Source organism: Podarcis muralis, chromosome 6 (genome assembly GCF_964188315.1).
Source record: "Podarcis muralis chromosome 6, rPodMur119.hap1.1, whole genome shotgun sequence".
NCBI classification, from domain to species: Eukaryota; Metazoa; Chordata; class Lepidosauria; order Squamata; family Lacertidae; genus Podarcis; species Podarcis muralis.
This window is the reverse complement of record NC_135660.1, coordinates 52,810,571-52,829,280: the sequence shown is the minus strand read 5'-3', so window position 1 is coordinate 52,829,280 and position 18,710 is coordinate 52,810,571. Positions and strand designations below refer to the sequence as shown.

Sequence of the window (18,710 nt, the reverse complement as noted above, 5' to 3'; positions counted from 1 at the left end):
GTTCTTCCAAGAAAATACTCATTCACCCCTAATCATGTCGTCGCAGCGGCAATAGCAGGCAGTCCTCAGAGAATTTGTTCTGGCTGATGCACAAAGTTATGCACAATTACTTAAATTAATAATTAAATTTAACACAGTGGGACTTGTGAATACACACTCATACAGCTGGGCTGCATAGGAAAGTTTATAATGAGCACACATTCAGTTACTGTAGGATTGTTCAGTTTTGGGTAGGAAAGGGTACCTCTGGGCTCTCAAGAGAAGGCTGCACTGGGCTAAACCGCAGTTGAAACAGATTTTGGGGTGGGGGAGGGAAATAGTGTTGCAATGGCTTACTCAATGTTGCTGCTTGAGTGAAAACGAAATTCCAGCACTAGATGAAGACAACATCCAGTGGAGACTTTCATCTGTGAAACAGTAACCATAAATAAAGATTTCATATAAAGCATATATAACGTAGTGCCTACACTGACAGTGGTTCTTCAGGGTTTCAGATGGGACATTCGCAACTGTCTGAAGATATCCGGGGAATAAACTTGGGACCTTCTGTAGGCAAAGCAATTGCTCAGCCACTGAATTACGGTGCTTACCGTACAACTCTCAATGCCTTTGTGGTCCTTTGTGAGCTGAACGCTGATGCGTTAAGCATATTTGAATCGGCCTTATTCTGTTTGGAGTGGGCTGGCAGTGTAAAAGAACTGGCCACTTAGTGCATTCCTCTGTGCTTTTGCCAATCCATATTGATGGAGCAGCCATGACACATGGCATGGTTGCTGTCCCCTGCCTTCTCATGGCTGAATTTTTAAATGGGTGTAAGTGGAATACAAATTGCTGTAACAAATAAATAAATGTATGCCTGTTTGAGCTTCAGGAAAGAGATGGGAAACAAATGTCATAATAGGGGTACAGGAGGAGCCCTCTCAGCATCTAGACCTGGCAAGCCTAGACATCGCGAGTGGTAAATAAAGGGGTGGTGTCTCCCTTTCAAATACATAGGTTAAAGGGGAAAATTGAATCTGCATAAATTAATGAGGGGGTGTCGTTCATTTTCGTATTTCCTAGTTCTACGCTTAAGTAGAAAGCCCCTATTTATTTTAAACAGTCCAGGGGGGAATTAAGGTGCGCTACGTGGAGAGGCAGCCGCTTTGCCTGGCAGAGCTTCGTGAGCTGCTGCCCTCTCCACCCAGAAAATTTCACATCGGGAAAAGCTTTCACCGTCGAATTTCTGCCTGTCGTGCAATTGCTAAAACCACGGGTCCATTACCCGGGGGAGGTGCGGCAGCCGAATCCTAGGCATGCTTACTCGAAACTTACTCCAAAGTAAGCGGCATAAAACCGCGCTCCTCTTTGGAGATCGATAAAGGGGTTGCGTTTTTGTTTTGTTTCTCAAATGCGCAAGAGCAGTGCCGCCGCAGTTCCCTGCGCCTTTGACCAGCAAAGCAAAAACTATCCCCCTAGCCATTCATAGGTAAAGGCAGCAGCCTCTCGATCCAGCCGCGCAGAATACGCTTCGCGCGAGAGGCTGGGCCTGAGCAGAGAAGGGAAGTGGGCTCCGCTCGTGCGCCGCCGGAGCTTTTCCGGAGCAGACGCTTTCCGGCGTTGCGCGCTGAGCCTCATGGATTTGAACTGGCAGTTCTGGAGAAGCGAGGGCCAAGTATGACTTTGAAGCGCAGGGGTTATGGGGCGGCGGGGGGTTGCTGCAGATCGCGGCGAGTAGAAGGTCGGAGGGAAGCATGTGGTGGAAGGGAGGAGGGCGCCCTTCCTTTGCTTCAGTGGAAGGAGGGAGGACTGTGCAAAGGGCAAGGGAGCACTGAATGGCGTTTGCAAGCGGGCGGCGGCGATCGCCCATCGCTCCTCCCTTTGCATTGATCTGCCGACACTTCTCCCTCATGCGATCCTATGCATGTCTCGACCACGCACGTCTATTCAGAGGGGAGCCTTGCAGCGTTCAGAGAGAGCCTTGCTCCCATTGCGTGCAGGAGATTGTGAAACCCGAATTTCTGGGGCCCGGTATGAATTGCAGTGAAAGGCTGCCCACTGTAAATTGACAAAGCGTGTGTGTACTACAGTCTCATTCGTAACAATTATCCCTCGAACCCAGCTCCCAAAGAAATACCTTAAACTGCTTCCAAAAGTGCAGTCCAATACATGCCCACTCAAAAGTATGTCCTGTTGATTTTAATGGGGCTTGCTCCTGATAAATGGATATATTAGGTTGTGGTACAGTACTCGCTGTGTCCTGCTGCTACCTGATCTTGGATACTCCAGAAAGCAGAAACTAGGTTAGTGGTTTGTTGAATGTGAATATTCTCAAGTGCATTTAACACTCCACATGTTGGGGTTGTTGGAAAATCTGTTGTAACATCTTAAAATGTATTGACCGGTTCACTTAGCTGCCAAGGAGATAGAAACAGATAGATTCTCTGTGCAACTGGAAATAGCCACTCTGTGCAGCTGTAATATAATCCACCCTGTGAGTGCTCTCCAAACGTTAGGCCACCAACGTGGGATCCTCCAAGCAGGGCCATACATTTGGATATTAGCTTGCCACACAGGTTGATTTGGGGCAAGCATGTTAATTCACAGCTTGGATTCCTGGCTTGGTGGACATGGATTTTTATTTGGGTGCACATTTAAAAAACAAAACTCCAGTGTGTACTAATAGTTGTGAATGGTGCTTTGTGCGACACAATCCCATGTATTCCTCCCCAACCATGTTCAGTGCAGTTTTTTACCAGGTAAGTGTGTGGCCAACAGTGCACACGAAAGCTTATACCCAGAACAAACTTAGTTGGTCTCTAAGGTGCTACTGGACAATTTTTAATTAAAATTTTTTTTTTTATTTTTGTGTTGCTTTAGCACAAGAAAGAGATAGAGGGCAGTTTAGGAAGTTGAAATAAAAGAAGTGTTTAAGATGCGAATAGAATTAGATATCGGGCACAGATTATTGGCTACCTATGCTTGGTTTCGGAATAACGGCTTCACAAAATACCTGAATACTCAAAAAGCATATCTCTTTCTTTAGACCTTTTTTCAAAGGTTTCTTCATTGGGTAGATATTTTGGACCCTACGCTCCTGTTTATACCAAATGTAAGTAGCTTATCTATTTAATTTTTGTACCTTGACATTGATAAAGAGCTAATTCTAGATCAACCATGTTTCTCAGTCTGCGTTTTGAATGTCACGCCAGGCTAGAAATGTGAAGGCCTGGTTTTCTTCTGCTTCACCCCACCTTCAGTCCCCCCCCCCAACTGGTTTTCCCCCAATTGTTTCTCTTCCGCCTCCCCTCCGGGCTGCCACATCTCTTTGCAGGGCACACCTATGCCTGTTTACTCCCAGGGGTGCCCTACTGATTATTATTTCCATTGATTTAAGTGGAACTTTCTAGTAAGCATGCATAGGAGTCCCAACTTTAAATTCTCAGCCTCTAAAAATGGACCTGCAATTACCTGTTTTGTGTGTGGAGCTTATATAATTATTACACACACACACACACACACACACACACACACACAGGGATGGGTTATATGTGATGTGGAAGATTTGTGATCTGATCTCCTGACATCTGATTTCCCCAAGAGGATATGGAGGGCTGTCCGTTCTGATCAGAGCAGCGGCTCTGGGACAAAAAAGGGGGGGTTAACCCTGTCGCCACGAGCTGCTGTTCTCCTGATCTAAATGAGAGGCAGCTGCTTTGAACCCAACCCTCTCTGCCAAAAGTACAGTTCGAATACAGGTAGATGATAAAGCAGGGTGAGAAACTGTCTGCGTGACCCTACCTCTCTGCTTTTCCTTGTAAAACAGAAGGAAATCGCCATATCCAGAACCCTTTTGCCAACTAGTAAAGAAAACATCGCAGAGTCCTTGCAGGACAAAAAGGTATCTGACCTTCTTCTTCCACTAACAACATTATGTATACAGTATATTGTAATTAATTACCATTTGCGGTATGCAAAGTGACAGGGCGACAGGAAGATTTTTCACCCATCTCATATATCTTCCCAGCACCTGTGTGAGAAGTGGTGGTGGTGGTGGTGGTGGGGGGGGGACTGGGGATGCAGTGTGGCCCAAATGTCTTCATTTTGCACTAGGGGCTGACTCTTGTTTTCTGGGTAAGGAAGGACTGCTCCTGTAGTTAGTGTGTTTCAGTACTTTACAGCAGGAGGGAATTTCAGGGCCAGTTAAGATGTGTGTAAATTGCCATGTGCCATGTGCGACCTGATCATCCCTGGAATCACAGCTAGAGAGAGTAGATAGCACCTCAGTTTTGTCAGGGAACTGACAAAAGGCTAGAAGCCTTTCAGTGGAATGTCTGCACCTTGTTCAAAATAGTTTTGAGCATATTACAGCATCCCTGGAAAGTCTGTCTTCCATGTTCCTGATGGTTTCTACAGGATCTAGCTGAGAGGTCTTCCAGAGGTTGCTTGGGCAAAAAATTTATTGGTTGAATCTCTACTGCTGTGGTAAAATGTTGGAAGCATATTCCTGAAAACTCAAAACATAATGTGCGGGTGGGACAGGGACATGATATGCAACAAAACTTACTCTAAATGATTTTTTAAAAATCCCTTTGTTTTAATGCTTAGATAAGAGATGCCTGGAAGCTAAATTTGGTGAGTTTTTATAACATGTCTAGGTATTCTTTTAGCTGATATTTTAAAAAAACATATCCTAATTCTTTGGGGTTTCCTGTTTGCTTTTCTCCTTGAAGGCCTCTGTACATCCTTGCACTGGCGAAACAATTCCTTTCTTACTTAGGCCTCCAGGTCAGTTTCCATACATAGTTTTTACTAAAAACTGTTTATATGCTTATACAACATTTGTGGCTTGTTATCCTGAGTAATATAAATACTGTTCCACTTACTAGCAAATTGTATCGGTGGAACTTGTGCTAGTTGCTTCTTAAATGCCTTTATTACCGCCGCTGGGGTAGTAGGCAACATGCAACCTGTAATCATTTTTGTGCAGTTGATGGATATGTGTTAAATATGGAGACCTCAGTTTTCATTTAAATGTACTTCTAGTCGCTTGCAAGGTGCTGGTTCCATAAAATGTGTTCATTGCATTTCCCTCCACATAAACAATTGGTTCATAAGGTGTCATAGTTTTTGCATTTTTCGCTCCAATAACTGACCTCCTTTTCTTATCGTGCTCTCTTAATTCCATAAATGACTCCACTAATCTCATAAATAGTCCCCAAAGAATCCTAGGAACAGTAATTTAAGGGTGCTGAGAGTTGTTAGGAGGTGCCTATCCACTCACAGAATTTACAATTACAGTGGTGCCTCGCAAGACGAAATTAATTCGTTCCGCAAGTCTCTTCGTCTTGCGAGTTTTTCGTCTTGCGATGCACGGTTTCCCATAGGAATGCATTGAAAATCAATTAATGCGTTCCTAGGGAAACCGCCTTCAGACCAGGTCCGGGGACAGTCTGTCCCCCGACCTCTTCTGAAGACTGGGGGGGGGGGACAAGGGCTTTTCTTCCCACCCCCAGCATTTTAAAAAACTGCAATCTTAAAATGCTGGCGGGCGGCATTTTAAAATCGCCCGGGACAGCGGAGGACTTCTCCGCTGTCCGGGGCGATTTAAAAGCCCCTGGGAAGGCAGGCAGGGGGGACAAAGATTTTCGTCCTGAACCTCTTCTGAAGGCCAGCGGGGGGCAAAAGTCTTTGCTCCCCCCGCCTGCCTTCCCGGGAGAGCGGAGAAAGGCAGCGCGTTTCTCCGCTGTCCCGGATGGCTTTTGAAGGCAGGCAGGGGGGAGCAAGGACTTTCGCCCCCCGCCCGCCTTCAGAAGAGGTCCTTGACTGAAGGTCCCTCTTCTGAAGGCGGACGGGGGCGAAAGCCTTTGCTCCCCCCTGCCTGCCTTCCCGGGAGAGCGGAGAAAGGCAGCGCGTTTCTCCGCTGTCCCGGACGGCTTTTGAAGGCAGGCTTTTGAAAGCGTCCGGGACAGCGGAGAAACACAGCGTGCCCTTGCCGCTGCCCCCCGACTTGGCTGGAAGGCTGGCGGGGGGAGAAGCCTGCTCCTCCCCATCGCCAGCCCCGCAAACTCGGGGGACAGCGGGAGAGGCGCAGCGCGCCCTTGCCGCTGCCCCCCCGACTTGGCTGGAAGGCTGGCGGGGGGAGAAGCCTGCTCCTCCCCATCGCCAGCCCCGCAAACTCGAGGGACAGCGGGAGAGGCGCAGCGCGCCCTTGCCGCTGCCCCCCGACTTGGCTGGAAGGCTGGCGGGGGGAGAAGCCTGCTCCTCCCCATCGCCAGCCCCGCAAACTCGGGGGACAGCGGGAGAGGCGCAGCGCGCCCTTGCCGCTGCCCCCCCGACTTGGCTGGAAGGCTGGCGGGGGGAGAAGCCTGCTCCTCCCCATCGCCAGCCCCGCAAACTCGGGGGACAGCGGGAGAGGCGCAGCGCGCCCTTGCCGCTGCCCCCCGACTTGGCTGGAAGGCTGGCGGGGGGAGAAGCCTGCTCCTCCCCATCGCCAGCCCTGCAAACTCGGGGGACAGCGGGAGAGGCGCAGCGCGCCCTTGCCGCTGCCCCCCGACTTGGCTGGAAGGCTGGCGGGGGGAGAAGCCTGCTCCTCCCCATCGCCAGCCCCGCAAACTCGGGGGACAGCGGGAGAGGCGCAGCGCGCCCTTGCCGCTGCCCCCCGACTTGGCTGGAAGGCTGGCGGGGGGAGAAGCCTGCTCCTCCCCATCGCCAGCCCCGCAAACTCAGGGGACAGCGGGAGAGGCGCAGCGCGCCCTTGCCGCTGCCCCCCGACTTGGCTGGAAGGCTGGCGGGGGGAGAAGCCTGCTCCTCCCCATCGCCAGCCCCGCAAACTCGGGGGACAGCGGGAGAGGCGCAGCGCGCCCTTGCCGCTGCCCCCCGACTTGGCTGGAAGGCTGGCGGGGGGAGAAGCCTGCTCCTCCCCATCGCCAGCCCCGCAAACTCGGGGGACAGCGGGAGAGGCGCAGCGCGCCCTTGCCGCTGCCCCCCGACTTGGCTGGAAGGCTGGCGGGGGGAGAAGCCTGCTCCTCCCCATCGCCAGCCCCGCAAACTCGGGGGACAGCGGGAGAGGCGCAGCGCGCCCTTGCCGCTGCCCCCCGACTTGGCTGGAAGGCTGGCGGGGGGAGAAGCCTGCTCCTCCCCATCGCCAGCCCCGCAAACTCGGGGGACAGCGGGAGAGGCGCAGCGCGCCCTTGCCGCTGCCCCCCCGACTTGGCTGGAAGGCTGGCGGGGGGAGAAGCCTGCTCCTCCCCATCGCCAGCCCCGCAAACTCGGGGGACAGCGGGAGAGGCGCAGCGCGCCCTTGCCGCTGCCCCCCGACTTGGCTGGAAGGCTGGCGGGGGGAGAAGCCTGCTCCTCCCCATCGCCAGCCCCGCAAACTCGGGGGACAGCGGGAGAGGCGCAGCGCGCCCTTGCCGCTGCCCCCCGACTTGGCCGGAAGGCTGGCGGGGGGAGAAGCCTGCTCCTCCCCATCGCCAGCCCCGCAAACTCGGGGGACAGCGGGAGAGGCGCAGCGCGCCCTTGCCGCTGCCCCCCGACTTGGCTGGAAGGCTGGCGGGGGGAGAAGCCTGCTCCTCCCCATCGCCAGCCCTGCAAACTCGGGGGACAGCGGGAGAGGCGCAGCGCGCCCTTGCCGCTGCCCCCCCCCCGACTTGGCTGGAAGGCTGGCGGGGGGAGAAGCCTGCTCCTCCCCATCGCCAGCCCTGCAAACTCGGGGGACAGCGGGAGAGGCGCAGCGCGCCCTTGCCGCTGCCCCCCGACTTGGCTGGAAGGCTGGCGGGGGGAGAAGCCTGCTCCTCCCCATCGCCAGCCCTGCAAACTCGGGGGACAGCGGGAGAGGCGCAGTGCGCCATCCCGCTGTCTCCCGACATGGTTTGGAGGCTGGCGGAGGGCTTCCTCCTCCCCCAGCCCCGCAAGCTCCCAGAGCGATGCCAAAGCTGCGCGCAGCTTCGGCATGGCTCTGGGTCCCGTTCTGGGGGAGGGGGAAGCTCGGGCAGTGGGGGAATAAATTTTTTTCCCCTTTATCCCCCCCGCCCCAGGCTTCGGAGGAGGTCCGAGGACAGTGGGGAAGACGCGCTGCGCTTCCCCGCTGTCCCGGAGATTTTCCTATGGGCTTTCGTCTTGCGAAGTAAGCCCATAGGGAAATTCGTTTTGCGAAGTGCCTCCAAAACGGAAAACCCTTTCGTCTAGCGGGTTTTCCGTCTTGTGAGGCGTTCGTCTTGCAGGGTACCACTGTACTGTAGTTCACTGGGGAGAGGCACTGAGAGTTAAACCACTCTGGGAATTGTAGCTCTGTGAGGGGAATGGGGGGGGGGAGTCTTCTAACCACTCTTACCATCCTTAACAAACTACAGCTCCCAGGATTCTTTGAGGGAAGCCATGACTTTCTAAAGTGGTATGGTGCTGCTTTAAATGTATAGGGGCCTCAGTTAGACCACCGAGACAACCTACATAACAGTTGATTTTGCTGAATTAAAAAAAATATTCCTTCTCTCTCTCTTCAGCTTTCCTGCCTATTTATGCTCCACTGGTGAGTAATGATAGTCATTTCCAGAGTGTCTGTGAGCGGCAAATGTGCCAGTTTCCCCTTGCTGTAGTCCAGAATCTCACAGATTGAGTGGATTCCCCATTAAAAGAGCTACTGAAGGAGAAGTCTGTTTCGCTGCCTTTCCCCCAAAGGCAGGACTCTTCAGCCACCAGTTGCTTGCTTCACCCAAATTAACTGTTTAACTTGTGTAGTCTATGGTTATGATGTGCTACAAATCATTGTGTGTGTGTATGTGTGAGAGTGTGTGTGTGTCATTTAAAGGAAAACAGTTTTCATTCCTGCAAGAGGTAGTGATGGTCACCAGCTACAATGGCTTTAAAAGAGGATTGGACAAATTCAGGGAGATTAAGGGTGTCATTGGCTGCTACCTGCAGTGGCTAAGCTCTAACTCTAGAGTCAGAGTTAGCCTGCTTCTGAATACTACGTAGGAGAGGAGGTCGTTATTGCTGGTCAGATCCTGCTTGCAGGCTTCTCATTGGCCACCATGAGAACAGGATGCTAGGTAGGCCACTGGCTTGGTTAAGCAGGGGCATTCTAACGTTATGTCAGTGGAACATACCTGCACTAGTGAAAGGAGCTATCGACTCAGCAACTGCAGTTGCACTGGTTTTGACATGTCAGTCTGGATAGCTCAGTTGGTTAGAGCGTAGCGCTGAGAACACCCAAGATGGCAGGTTCAATCCCAGTATAGGATGGCTGCATATTCCTGCATTGCAGGGAGTTGGATTAGATCAGGCATAGGCAATCTTTGGCCCTCCAGATGTTTTGGGACTACAACTCCCATCATCCCTGACCACTGGTCCTGTTAGCTAGGGATGATGGGAGTTGTAGTCCTAAAACATCTGGAGGGCCGAGGTTCCCTTTGCCTGGATTAGATGATCCTCAGGGTCACTTCCATCTCTACGGTTCTATGATCCAGGGCCTATAAAGACTTGGAATATATTCACACACACATGTGCACTAATAGTGAACTCACAGTTGGAATGCCTATCCTTTTGTTGCTGAAACAAGCACCACCCACAAACGACGGGCTCGTGTCAACAGGCTCGGGGAAAGCGGGTTTTTTCGGAAGTACAGAAAACTTTATGGAAAAAAGGAACATGGGGTGGGAGAGAATGCAAACAGCCCAACGAGGACTGAGCATAATCAGAGGGCACTGATTGCTGTTGTGGGGAGGAGGAAGTGGGAAGCTTAGAGAAAGGGAATTGTAATGAAGTATCCTGGAAGAGGGTGTGGCTGATAGGTTGGGGCACTGAGCAGAAGCACTCTGCACAACAACATTGTAGCTCCAAACAGCATGTGGACTTAAGAGGTGTTTTATGGCAAAACTTCCACTAGGCACCCTTTATTTCTGAATATTGCAGTAGATGGAGAGAGGTTTTGTGTGGAATGCATTCCATGGAAATGCATCCCTTGCGTACGTACTGTAAGCACGTTGAATTTGGTAAGCGTACATGAACCTTGTATGTAAATTGTCACACAAGAGGATTCCTGTATATGCTGAATTTATGCAGCTTTGTGTATAGGGCTTTTGTAATGTGTGAATGGCCATAATTGAAGCCTAGCTACATAATGCTGTATGGTGTGGCTGCTATACTATTCAGGCAGTGTTCGACAGCCATGGGTGATGTGGGCCTCAGGGTGAGAAGAATGCTAGCATAAGAAGCGTGTTGTTAGCTCCCCACCCTATCAATGTTATCTTAATTCCTTCAGATGTTGCTGATGCGGCCTGGGCGCAACCACATTTCTGTAGCTCCCATATTGCTGCTGATAACATTGGAGCTGGGAGAGATATTGGCCAGTGTGTATTGCTTCTGGATCAGTCTCTTTAAATAAGGAGTGGGAAACCTGTGGCCTTCCAGATGTTAGTTTATTTGCAGAAATTGTATACCATCAACATTAAGGGGGAGGGAAGAGGCCGTGAAGAGCATGAAGCCAAAAATTAAATTGCATTGTTTAAAATACAAGATGCATCACAAATCAGAAGATCAGCTTAATTCCACCAACAGAGCTGGAGGACCCCTCAAGGAAAGGCTGGCTGACTCCGCATTGTTGGACTCTCATCTCCCATCAACATTATGGGAGTTATAGTCCAGCAACATCTGGCAGGACCACAGGTTCCTCATCCCTGCTTTAGGTTGAGAGTGGCTAACCTGTGGTCCTCCAGATGTTGGACTTCAACGTCTCCCATTAGCTCTAGCCAGCAGAGCTAATGAGGATGATGGGATTTAGTCAGGCAACATCTGCTGGGGGTGGGAAGCTGCTTAGGTGCGACAGCAAAACATAAAATTATCACCTGCTATCCAAATTGTTGTTGCTGAAGTGTGTCCTTGTGAGATTGTCAATACTTATCCCCCTTCATGACATTTTATTCACAGGTTGTCGTTACTTTATTACCACACAGAAAAACATCGTCAGCTTTTATTTGCCAGGTAACGAGCAATCAATTTTCTGTTAATTTGTCATGTATTTATTAGTGGATGTATTCACTAACGTTGAGGTTGCGTGCTTGTCGTCTCGAATGTTGCAGTTCCTTTTCCATTACTATATCGCTGGAGTCAGCTTGGCAAATGGGAATGCTCCAAAACAAGACGAGAAGAAAACTACAGAAATGGTAAAACATAGCTATGTATTTTTAAAAGGCCGTATGAGGTGAATTGTGCCAGCATTGTGGATAATGAATTTCCTCTAATTGTGCGTTTGTTTTTTATAGGTGTTTTCACGAAAGCAATTACTTCTCTCCTTTGGGGTAATCACGTATGCCTCCTGCATGGGAGTACGTATTACCAAATTTTATACCACATTCCCTTCTGGGGGGGGGGGCATTTGCCTTTTTACAGTAGACTGCTTTCTGCACACACTTGCACCCCCCATCTTTCCTCCATTGAAGCAAGCAAAAGAAGCGCTATCACATTCCAGCCAGGCAAAAACATCTGAGGGTCTCAGAGCTGGTAAGGGGTTTGGTCTAGGGAGAGCAGGTGTGTCTGGGGGTGGTGTATGGCCTGGGAAGGCTGCCTTTGCCTCACATTTGCCCTTTGATGGGCAAAAGGTTCCTGCATTGTAAGCGATTGGACTAGGTGGCCCTTGTGGTCCCTTCTAACTCTAGGACTCCCTCTCATGTTTTGAATCTGACTTGCTGCGATACAGCAGGAAATGCAAGGCCAGATCCACACCACACATTTAAAGCACCACAATATCACTTTAAACGGTCACGGCTTCCCCCAAAGAATTCTGGGAGCTGTGATTTGCTAAGGGTGCTGAGAGTTGCTAGAAAACTTCTAGGCCCTGCCCCACCCCCCACTTCAAGCTACAATTCCCAGAGTGGTTTAACAGTCAGTCCTTCTTCACAGAGAGGGTGGTGTTAATCTAGGACCTTGGAGACCAGAGTTCAAATCTCCACTCAGCCATGAAGCGCACTGTGTGACCATGGGCCAGTCACAGTCTCTCTGCCTAAACTCCCTTGCAGGAAAGGTGGGATATATATGTTGTAATAAATAAAAGAATACAGCCTTTTGTCTCTAGGCTCTTCCTCACTACTTTGTAACTCGTTATAATCTGAGTCCTTCCGGGCAGCGCGTCTTCAGGAACTTCATGCCAGGCCCACTTACAGGTAAGAAAACAGGAAAATCATTCAAGAACCTTTCAGATGGAAAGCTGTTCTTTCAAACTCTCCATGGTTAAGACTGGGAATGGGCACTTGCTTGACTTGATGGTTTTACTTGCCTCCAAACAGGATAAAGCAGGCACGTCCAACAGGTAGATCGTGATCTACCAGTAGATCACTGGACGTCTGTAGTAGATCAGTGGTAGATCACTGGCTTCCCCCACAGAAGCTCAACAACTTTGAGCTGAACCCCCCAAAACAGGGGTAGATCACTGCCAGATTTTAATTCAGAAAGTAGATCTCAGCCTCATGGGAGTTGGCCACCCCTGGGATAAAGGATCTAAACCAGGGGTAGGCAACCTAAGGCCTGGGGGCTGGATGCAGCCCAATTGCCTTCTCAATTTGGCCCATGGACAGTTTGGGAATCAGCATGTTTTTACATGAGTAGAATGTGTCCTTTTATTTAAAATGCATCTCTGGGTTATTTGTGGGGCATAGAAATTTGTTCACCCCCCCCCCCAATATAGTCCGCCCCCCCCCCCCAAGGTCTGAGGGACGGTGGACCAGTTCACGGCTGAAAAAGGTTGCTGACCCCTGATCTAAACCATTCACTCCGCTTTCTCGTGGGCCTGAGTGGTTGGATGGCAAACAGGAGTGGTGGCAGTTTACTGCCTTGCAGCGCAGGGGTTTGGTTGGAAACTGGTCCCTGTCCCCTTGAGCTGGTGGCAGCATTGGGATATTAAATGTTCCAGGAAGTGTGCTGCAGATGAGTAACCATAAATTTTCAAGCTTCCCAGACATGGAAAGCCTGCACATGGTTGTCCTGCCTTGATAATGGACTGGATGAGAGCCAAAAAAACTGAGGCTCAATCCTGACACGACTGAGGCACTGTTAGTGGGCAGTTCCCTATACTGGATGGGTGGGAGGTTGTCTGCTCTTCATGGGGTTACACTCCCTCTGAAGGAGCAGGTACATGGCTTGGGGGTATTCCTTGGTTCTTTGCTGTCTCTTGAGGCTCAGGTGGCCTCATGTTTTAAGGATACAGTCGTACCTTGGATCCCGAATGCTTTGTGAGTCAAACGTTTTGGCTCCCGAACGATCAAATACCGGAAGTGAGTGCGACCGTTCTTTGGAACCCGAATGTCCAATGTGACTTCTGTGGCTTCCGATGGGCTGCAAGAGCTTCCTGCAGCCCATTTGAAGCCATGCCTTGGTTTTCGAACATTTTGGAAGGTGAATGGACTTCCGGAATGGATTCCCTTCAGCTTCTGAGGTACCACTGTATTGCCATCAAGCCTGAAAGTAATCCTTTGGGAAGTCTAGCTTCTTGTGAGATAAATGGACTTGGCAACAGCACTCAGAATTGCCTGAATATGCGATACAACGTGCATTCAGTGTGAACGTAAAAATCACCAGTGACCTACTTTAAGACAAATGTTTGTGTTCCTTTTCTTTTGCAGCCCTCTTGTGTGCGTTGAATGTGATGGTAACTAGAAGCAGTGAGTATGAGAATGGGATTGAGGTCATGGACAGCCAAGGCCAGGTCATTGGGATGTCTCAAAAAGCTGGAGAAAAGGTAAGTAAAGCAACAGGTATTTCATTCTTCCCCTTCTCAACCTCTCGTGGGGTGGGAAGCAATGTCCCCAAATCTGGCACCTGTGCTCATCAGCTGACCCTGACCACTTTGACATAAAAGAGCCTGAACTGACTCAGTCCTTCCTTCTTCTCCTGTCTGGTAACACTTAGGGATTCCTCCTTGATTCCCCACCACCAATGCCTCCTGCGGCTGTCTGCTCACTTTTCTCATATTTCATCCATTTCCCCAGCTGCCTTTTTCAGAGGGGTGCATTCAGTATGCATCCCCAGTGGGGACAAAATCTTGTTTGTCTCTTTCTCTGTGGGACACCTGGGACATGGCTATTTGTGGTAGAACCAAGAAGGACTTGGCTGCTTGCTCCATAGCTGACTATGCTGCTGGCAAGACTGGCCTTGGAGATGGCTTGGTGGTAGAGCATCTGCTTTGCATGTAGAAGGTCCCCAGTTCAATCCCCAGCGTCTCCCCAGGTAGGGCTGGGGGAGACCCCTGTCTGAAATGCTGGAGAGCAACTGTCCAGACAAGGCAGTACTGAGCTAATGTCCCATATTGTGACTTTTTCACAGCCCAATAATCCCCTACCCGACCAAACATTCCTCACATGTTGTTCGTGTAATGGAAACCCCTAGCTGCAATGGGGAAACAGATGCTTTGGATCCCAACTCCATCAGCCCCAGTCAGTATAGCCAATAATCACGGTCGATGAGGGTCGTAATCCATCTGGAGGGCTGCATGTTCCCCAATCCTGACAAGGTTTTCCATATTCTAGTGCACCTCACTGTGACAAGGGAAGCTAAGGAGCATAGCTGTCAACTTTTCCCTTTTCTTGCGAGGAATCCTATTCGGAATAAGGGAATTTCCCTTTAAGAAAGGGAAAAGTTGACAGCTATGCTAAGGGGGTGCCTTAGCAGATGACGTTGTGGTCTAAACCACTGAGCCTCTTGCACTTCGAAGGTTTGTGCTTCGAATCCCCGTTTTGGGGTGAGCTCCTGTTGCTCAGTCCCAGCTCCTGCCAACCTAGCAGTTTGAAAGCACACCAGTGCAAGTAGATAAATAGGTACCGCTGCAGCAGGAAGGTAAACAGTGTTTCCGTGCACTCTGGTTTCCGCCACAGTGTTCTGTTGCACTAGTAGGGATTTAGTCATGCTGGCTACACGACCCAGAAAGCTGTCTGTGGACAAATGCCGGCTGCCTCAGCCTGAAAGCAAGATGAGCGCTGCAACCCCAGAGTCACCTTTGACTGGACTGAACCATCCAGGGGTCCTTTACCTTTTACCTTAGCAGATCTGCATTTAGGATAAATTTAGTAAAGTAATGAGAGAGAGAGTTCAAGTAAGTTCTGCCACCTTAACTCACTTCGTTGACTTTCGTTTTCTCTCCCGTTTTCCCTCCCGTCCCCATTGTGCCACTTTGAGCCTCTTTTTAAACAAATGCACCTTCCTAATATTTTTGTATGATAGAAAAAAGCAGGATTGTTAGACAGATTGCAGCATAAGTACACAAATCTGTATTGTGACATTTACTTACCTCTGTGTGTGTTTTCTCACTCTCCCTAGGCTGTGGAACAAACAGCGCTATCCCGAGCAGTAATGTTTGGTACAGCAATATTTTTTCCAGAGGTTGCTCTTCAGCTCTTAAAGCGGTAAGGCATCTTCAGCATAGGTCCCTTAAACAAAACTCTCATTACCTTGCTACTGGAGTGGTCCGCAGCTATTCTTATTTCTGCCTCTTGCAAGTTTCTTCACATTTCTTGGATCAGAGAGAGAATGTGGGGTCATTCTCCAACACGAGTCCTGCCCCGACCTGTCGCCCTCCAGATATTGTCTTCCCCATCATCCCCAGACATCATGACCAGAGGTCAGGGATGATGGGAGTTGTAGTCCAGCAACACCTGGAGGGCCACAGATTCGGAGACAGAAGCAATCCACTGACTTTTAGAAGTCTCTGCATTTTCTCACAGCAGTAGGCTAACCTCAGGGATTTTCTCACATTCTGCAGAAGGTATCGTGGGTCTCTAACCTGAACACTTTTACCTTGAGCATAACCATGGGAATGTAAACTCACAGGTGGTAAAAGCCCTAGTGGGAAAAGTCTGAGATAATAGAACACTTTGTACTTTGACCCAGGAGAAAGAACGTAATGTTCCCTTCAACTTAAGTGCCTTGAAGGATGAGCCAACTGTCCCTACAGTGTTGGATTAGCAGCAGCTCATAGCTGTCTTCCTGAGCTATTCTTCCAAATGCCTTCCAGCACTCCTGCTCCTCAGATAGCTCAGTTGGTAGAGCATGAGACTCTTAATCACAGGGTTGTGGGTTTGAGCCCCGTGTTGGGCGAAAGATTCCTGCATTGCAGGGAGTTGAACTAGATGATATTCGTGTTCCCTTCCAACTCTACAATTCTGTGATTCCATACAAGAGAGCTTGTGACTGGTTATACAGACGCCTATATGGTACCATGCTATATACCGTAATAATCTACCCATGCAATCTCTTTTGCAGCACAAGCAGTTTACTTCGAAAACCATTTGTTTTGAATCCGCTGAGATATGTTTTGACAGTTGCAGTCCTTGGAGGAATGGTACCCGTTTCGCTCAGTTGGATGCCACCGATTGGCAAGGTAGTTCTTGCGTTCTGTTCTCTTTGCAAATCTCTGCTGGCAGTCTTAAGGGCAAAAGGCATTGAAAGAATCAGAAAGGCAGAAATCTACCCAAGCTGGGTTTGCATGTGGCTCCTTGGAATTTTCCTTGTAGCAGCTCCCAGTGTCCCTAGAATGGCTGTGTTTTAAATATGAGTTGCTATGGGGAAAAGAGATAAGAAAACCTGGATGGAGCACAGGGCCTGATATGATGACTAAGTTTTCAAATACTTCCACATAAAAGGTGCAGATTTGGCATAGGGGGTGTTGTGTCTCCTGAAAGTCAGATGCCTTAAAAAGGGGGGGAGGGAACTTTGAAATAAACATTTTGTGAATCTAAGTTTGGTCTCATTGAGGGGCAGTATTTCAATATGAGTAGGAAAATGAGAGTACCCCTAAACTTTTAGAAAAAAGCACTGCAAAGCACTGTTATACCACTTTAAACAGTCATGGCTTCCCCCAAAGAATCAGGGAGTTTGTTAAAGCTGGAGTGGAGTCCCTAAGCCATTTGGATGGTGTCTTGCACCCTTCCTTCTGGCAACTCTTGCACCCAAGCTGGTGCCAAATGTATTGCTCTGCTTTCCTTTGGACCACTTCAGCAAAGCCAAGATGGGGGACATGTCATCTGGGCAGCCTAGGACCTCCATAGACACTGTGCAGGCTTGCTTCCCAGCGACGTCACTTTGGTATTGCTAGTGCAGCAAAAACGTGGGAGGGCAACAGTTACAAGCTTCTGGTCTCTGCAGCCACAGCTCTGCACCCCCAGAGGCACACTCCATTGCCTCCCGTGACAGACAGATACCAACAACAAGTTTGTTAAGGGTGCTGAGAGTTGTTAGAAGGCTCCTGTTTCCTCACAGAGCTACAATTCCCAGAGTTCCCTGGGAAGAGGGATTGTTAAAACACTCTGAGAATTTCAGATGGGGCCTGCCTCTCAAGTTAATACAGGGGTTTGTCTCCTGTTCTAGAGACTGTATTTGCTAACCTGTAACTAGAAACAGCATTGAAATGTGGCACGTCAAACTGAAACCATTTCCTCAGCACATTTATATTTCATATTTATTTTCAAGAGGGATCGACTTCTGAGTAGTTCTGTTGTCTTCAGTGCTAATGCTTCAGAGATTCCAGCATAAGATTTGTGTTATACGATTCCTGTAACACACTTATTTTGTGTGATGATCCTAATGGAAATATATTGACTTATCCTTGTGCAGAGAGCTGTGGTGTACATAAGAACTGGTAATAAGTTTGAAATTGTGAGAATTTCATGTCTGTTTTCCAGATAAAAACAAGTGATCTTGAACCTGAAATAGCCGCTTCCACAGAAGAAACAGAAGTCTTCTACTACAAAGGACTTTAATGTGGGCACTTGATAATGACCAGGACTGCTGTTCCTGGTATATCAAAGTTGCATATTCAAACTTACGGAAGTGAACATTTTGGTATCTTTCACCTAGGAAGCTGATGATTATGTTGAAAGATATGAATCAACATTTGATCAGACCCATCTTCTGTATATCTGTTTAATGCAAAATCTCTACCTTCTGATGCAATCATGTATGAAAAGAACAAACTACATTTTGTTGAGAAAACTCCCAACATATTACTAATGCCCTTCAATAGGGAAAAGGTTTAATTGTGTGAAATACCTGTGTGTATCCATTGAAAGCCTGTGGCAGAGAACAAAAGGACAATTTAAAGTCCCCCCAGGCACCCAGTGATGCTTTCAGTGACTGCCAACTTCAGAGGACTTCACTAAAGAGAACATTATGTGATCACTACCTTCTGGTGAAATTTAAGCTGCTTCCCTGGTTAAAGCTTCAGAAAGGCTATGCAAATTGTACTGTGGTTTACCCTATGGCAAGAATGTTGTAGCTTGTGGCGTGGGCCCTACAAACTTCCCTACCTCGTCACAAAACCGTTCACAGCTTGTGGCTTGGGAGCAGTTTTCAATAAGGGAAGTATTTTCTGCATAGAAGGAAGGTGCTTAAAGTGCTGTGAGAGGTGTTTGGGGTAGAGGAACTAGAGCAGTAGCAGCCAATATGGCACCTGCCAGCTGTTGCTGGACTACAACGCCCATCACCCTAACCACTGGCCCTGCTGGCTGCAGCTGATGGGAGCTGGCATATGGAGAAACACTTGGGAGGGCAACAGGTCTCTCCCCCCCCCATTCTTATCTATTAAATATTCATACATGTGCACTTGTGCAAATGTTTCATTCAAAAGTTTCAACTGCTGTCAATCTGGTAAAGTTGTACTGAGCATTTTTTAAAGAGGTGGGAACAGAAGGCTATGCGTAGTTTTATTGCTGCCAAGGTAGCCTGATTCATGCTGCTCACAGGACTGGCTT

At 49.1% G+C, this 18,710-nt stretch overlaps 1 protein-coding gene across 1 annotated transcript; it reads left to right on the top strand.

Annotated features, from left to right (window-relative positions):
* Positions 1-1,520: 1,520 nt before the first annotated feature.
* Positions 1,521-18,561, top strand: SFXN4 (sideroflexin 4). The gene is made up of 14 exons (XM_028730100.2): positions 1,521-1,654; positions 3,026-3,091; positions 3,806-3,880; positions 4,588-4,614; positions 4,713-4,767; positions 8,484-8,509; positions 10,906-10,959; positions 11,058-11,141; positions 11,241-11,303; positions 12,050-12,137; positions 13,593-13,708; positions 15,283-15,368; positions 16,225-16,342; positions 17,643-18,561. The coding sequence occupies exons 1-14, from the start codon at positions 1,616-1,618 to the stop codon at positions 17,718-17,720; spliced, it is 975 nt and encodes a 324-aa protein (XP_028585933.2). The 5' UTR covers positions 1,521-1,615; the 3' UTR covers positions 17,721-18,561.
* Positions 18,562-18,710: the final 149 nt, after the last annotated feature.

What these genes read in the sequence shown, in the direction of transcription:
- SFXN4 (XM_028730100.2), top strand. Translation starts at nt 1,616, where the DNA reads ATGGATTTGAACTGGCAGTTCTGGAGAAGCGAGGGCCAA. An exon ending in CGCTCCTGTTTATACCAAAT is followed by an intron (nt 3,092 to 3,805) that starts GTAAGTAGCTTA and finishes CTTGTAAAACAG; the next exon opens with AAGGAAATCGCCATATCCAG. An exon ending in AGAAGAAAACTACAGAAATG is followed by an intron (nt 11,142 to 11,240) that starts GTAAAACATAGC and finishes TGTTTTTTATAG; the next exon opens with GTGTTTTCACGAAAGCAATT.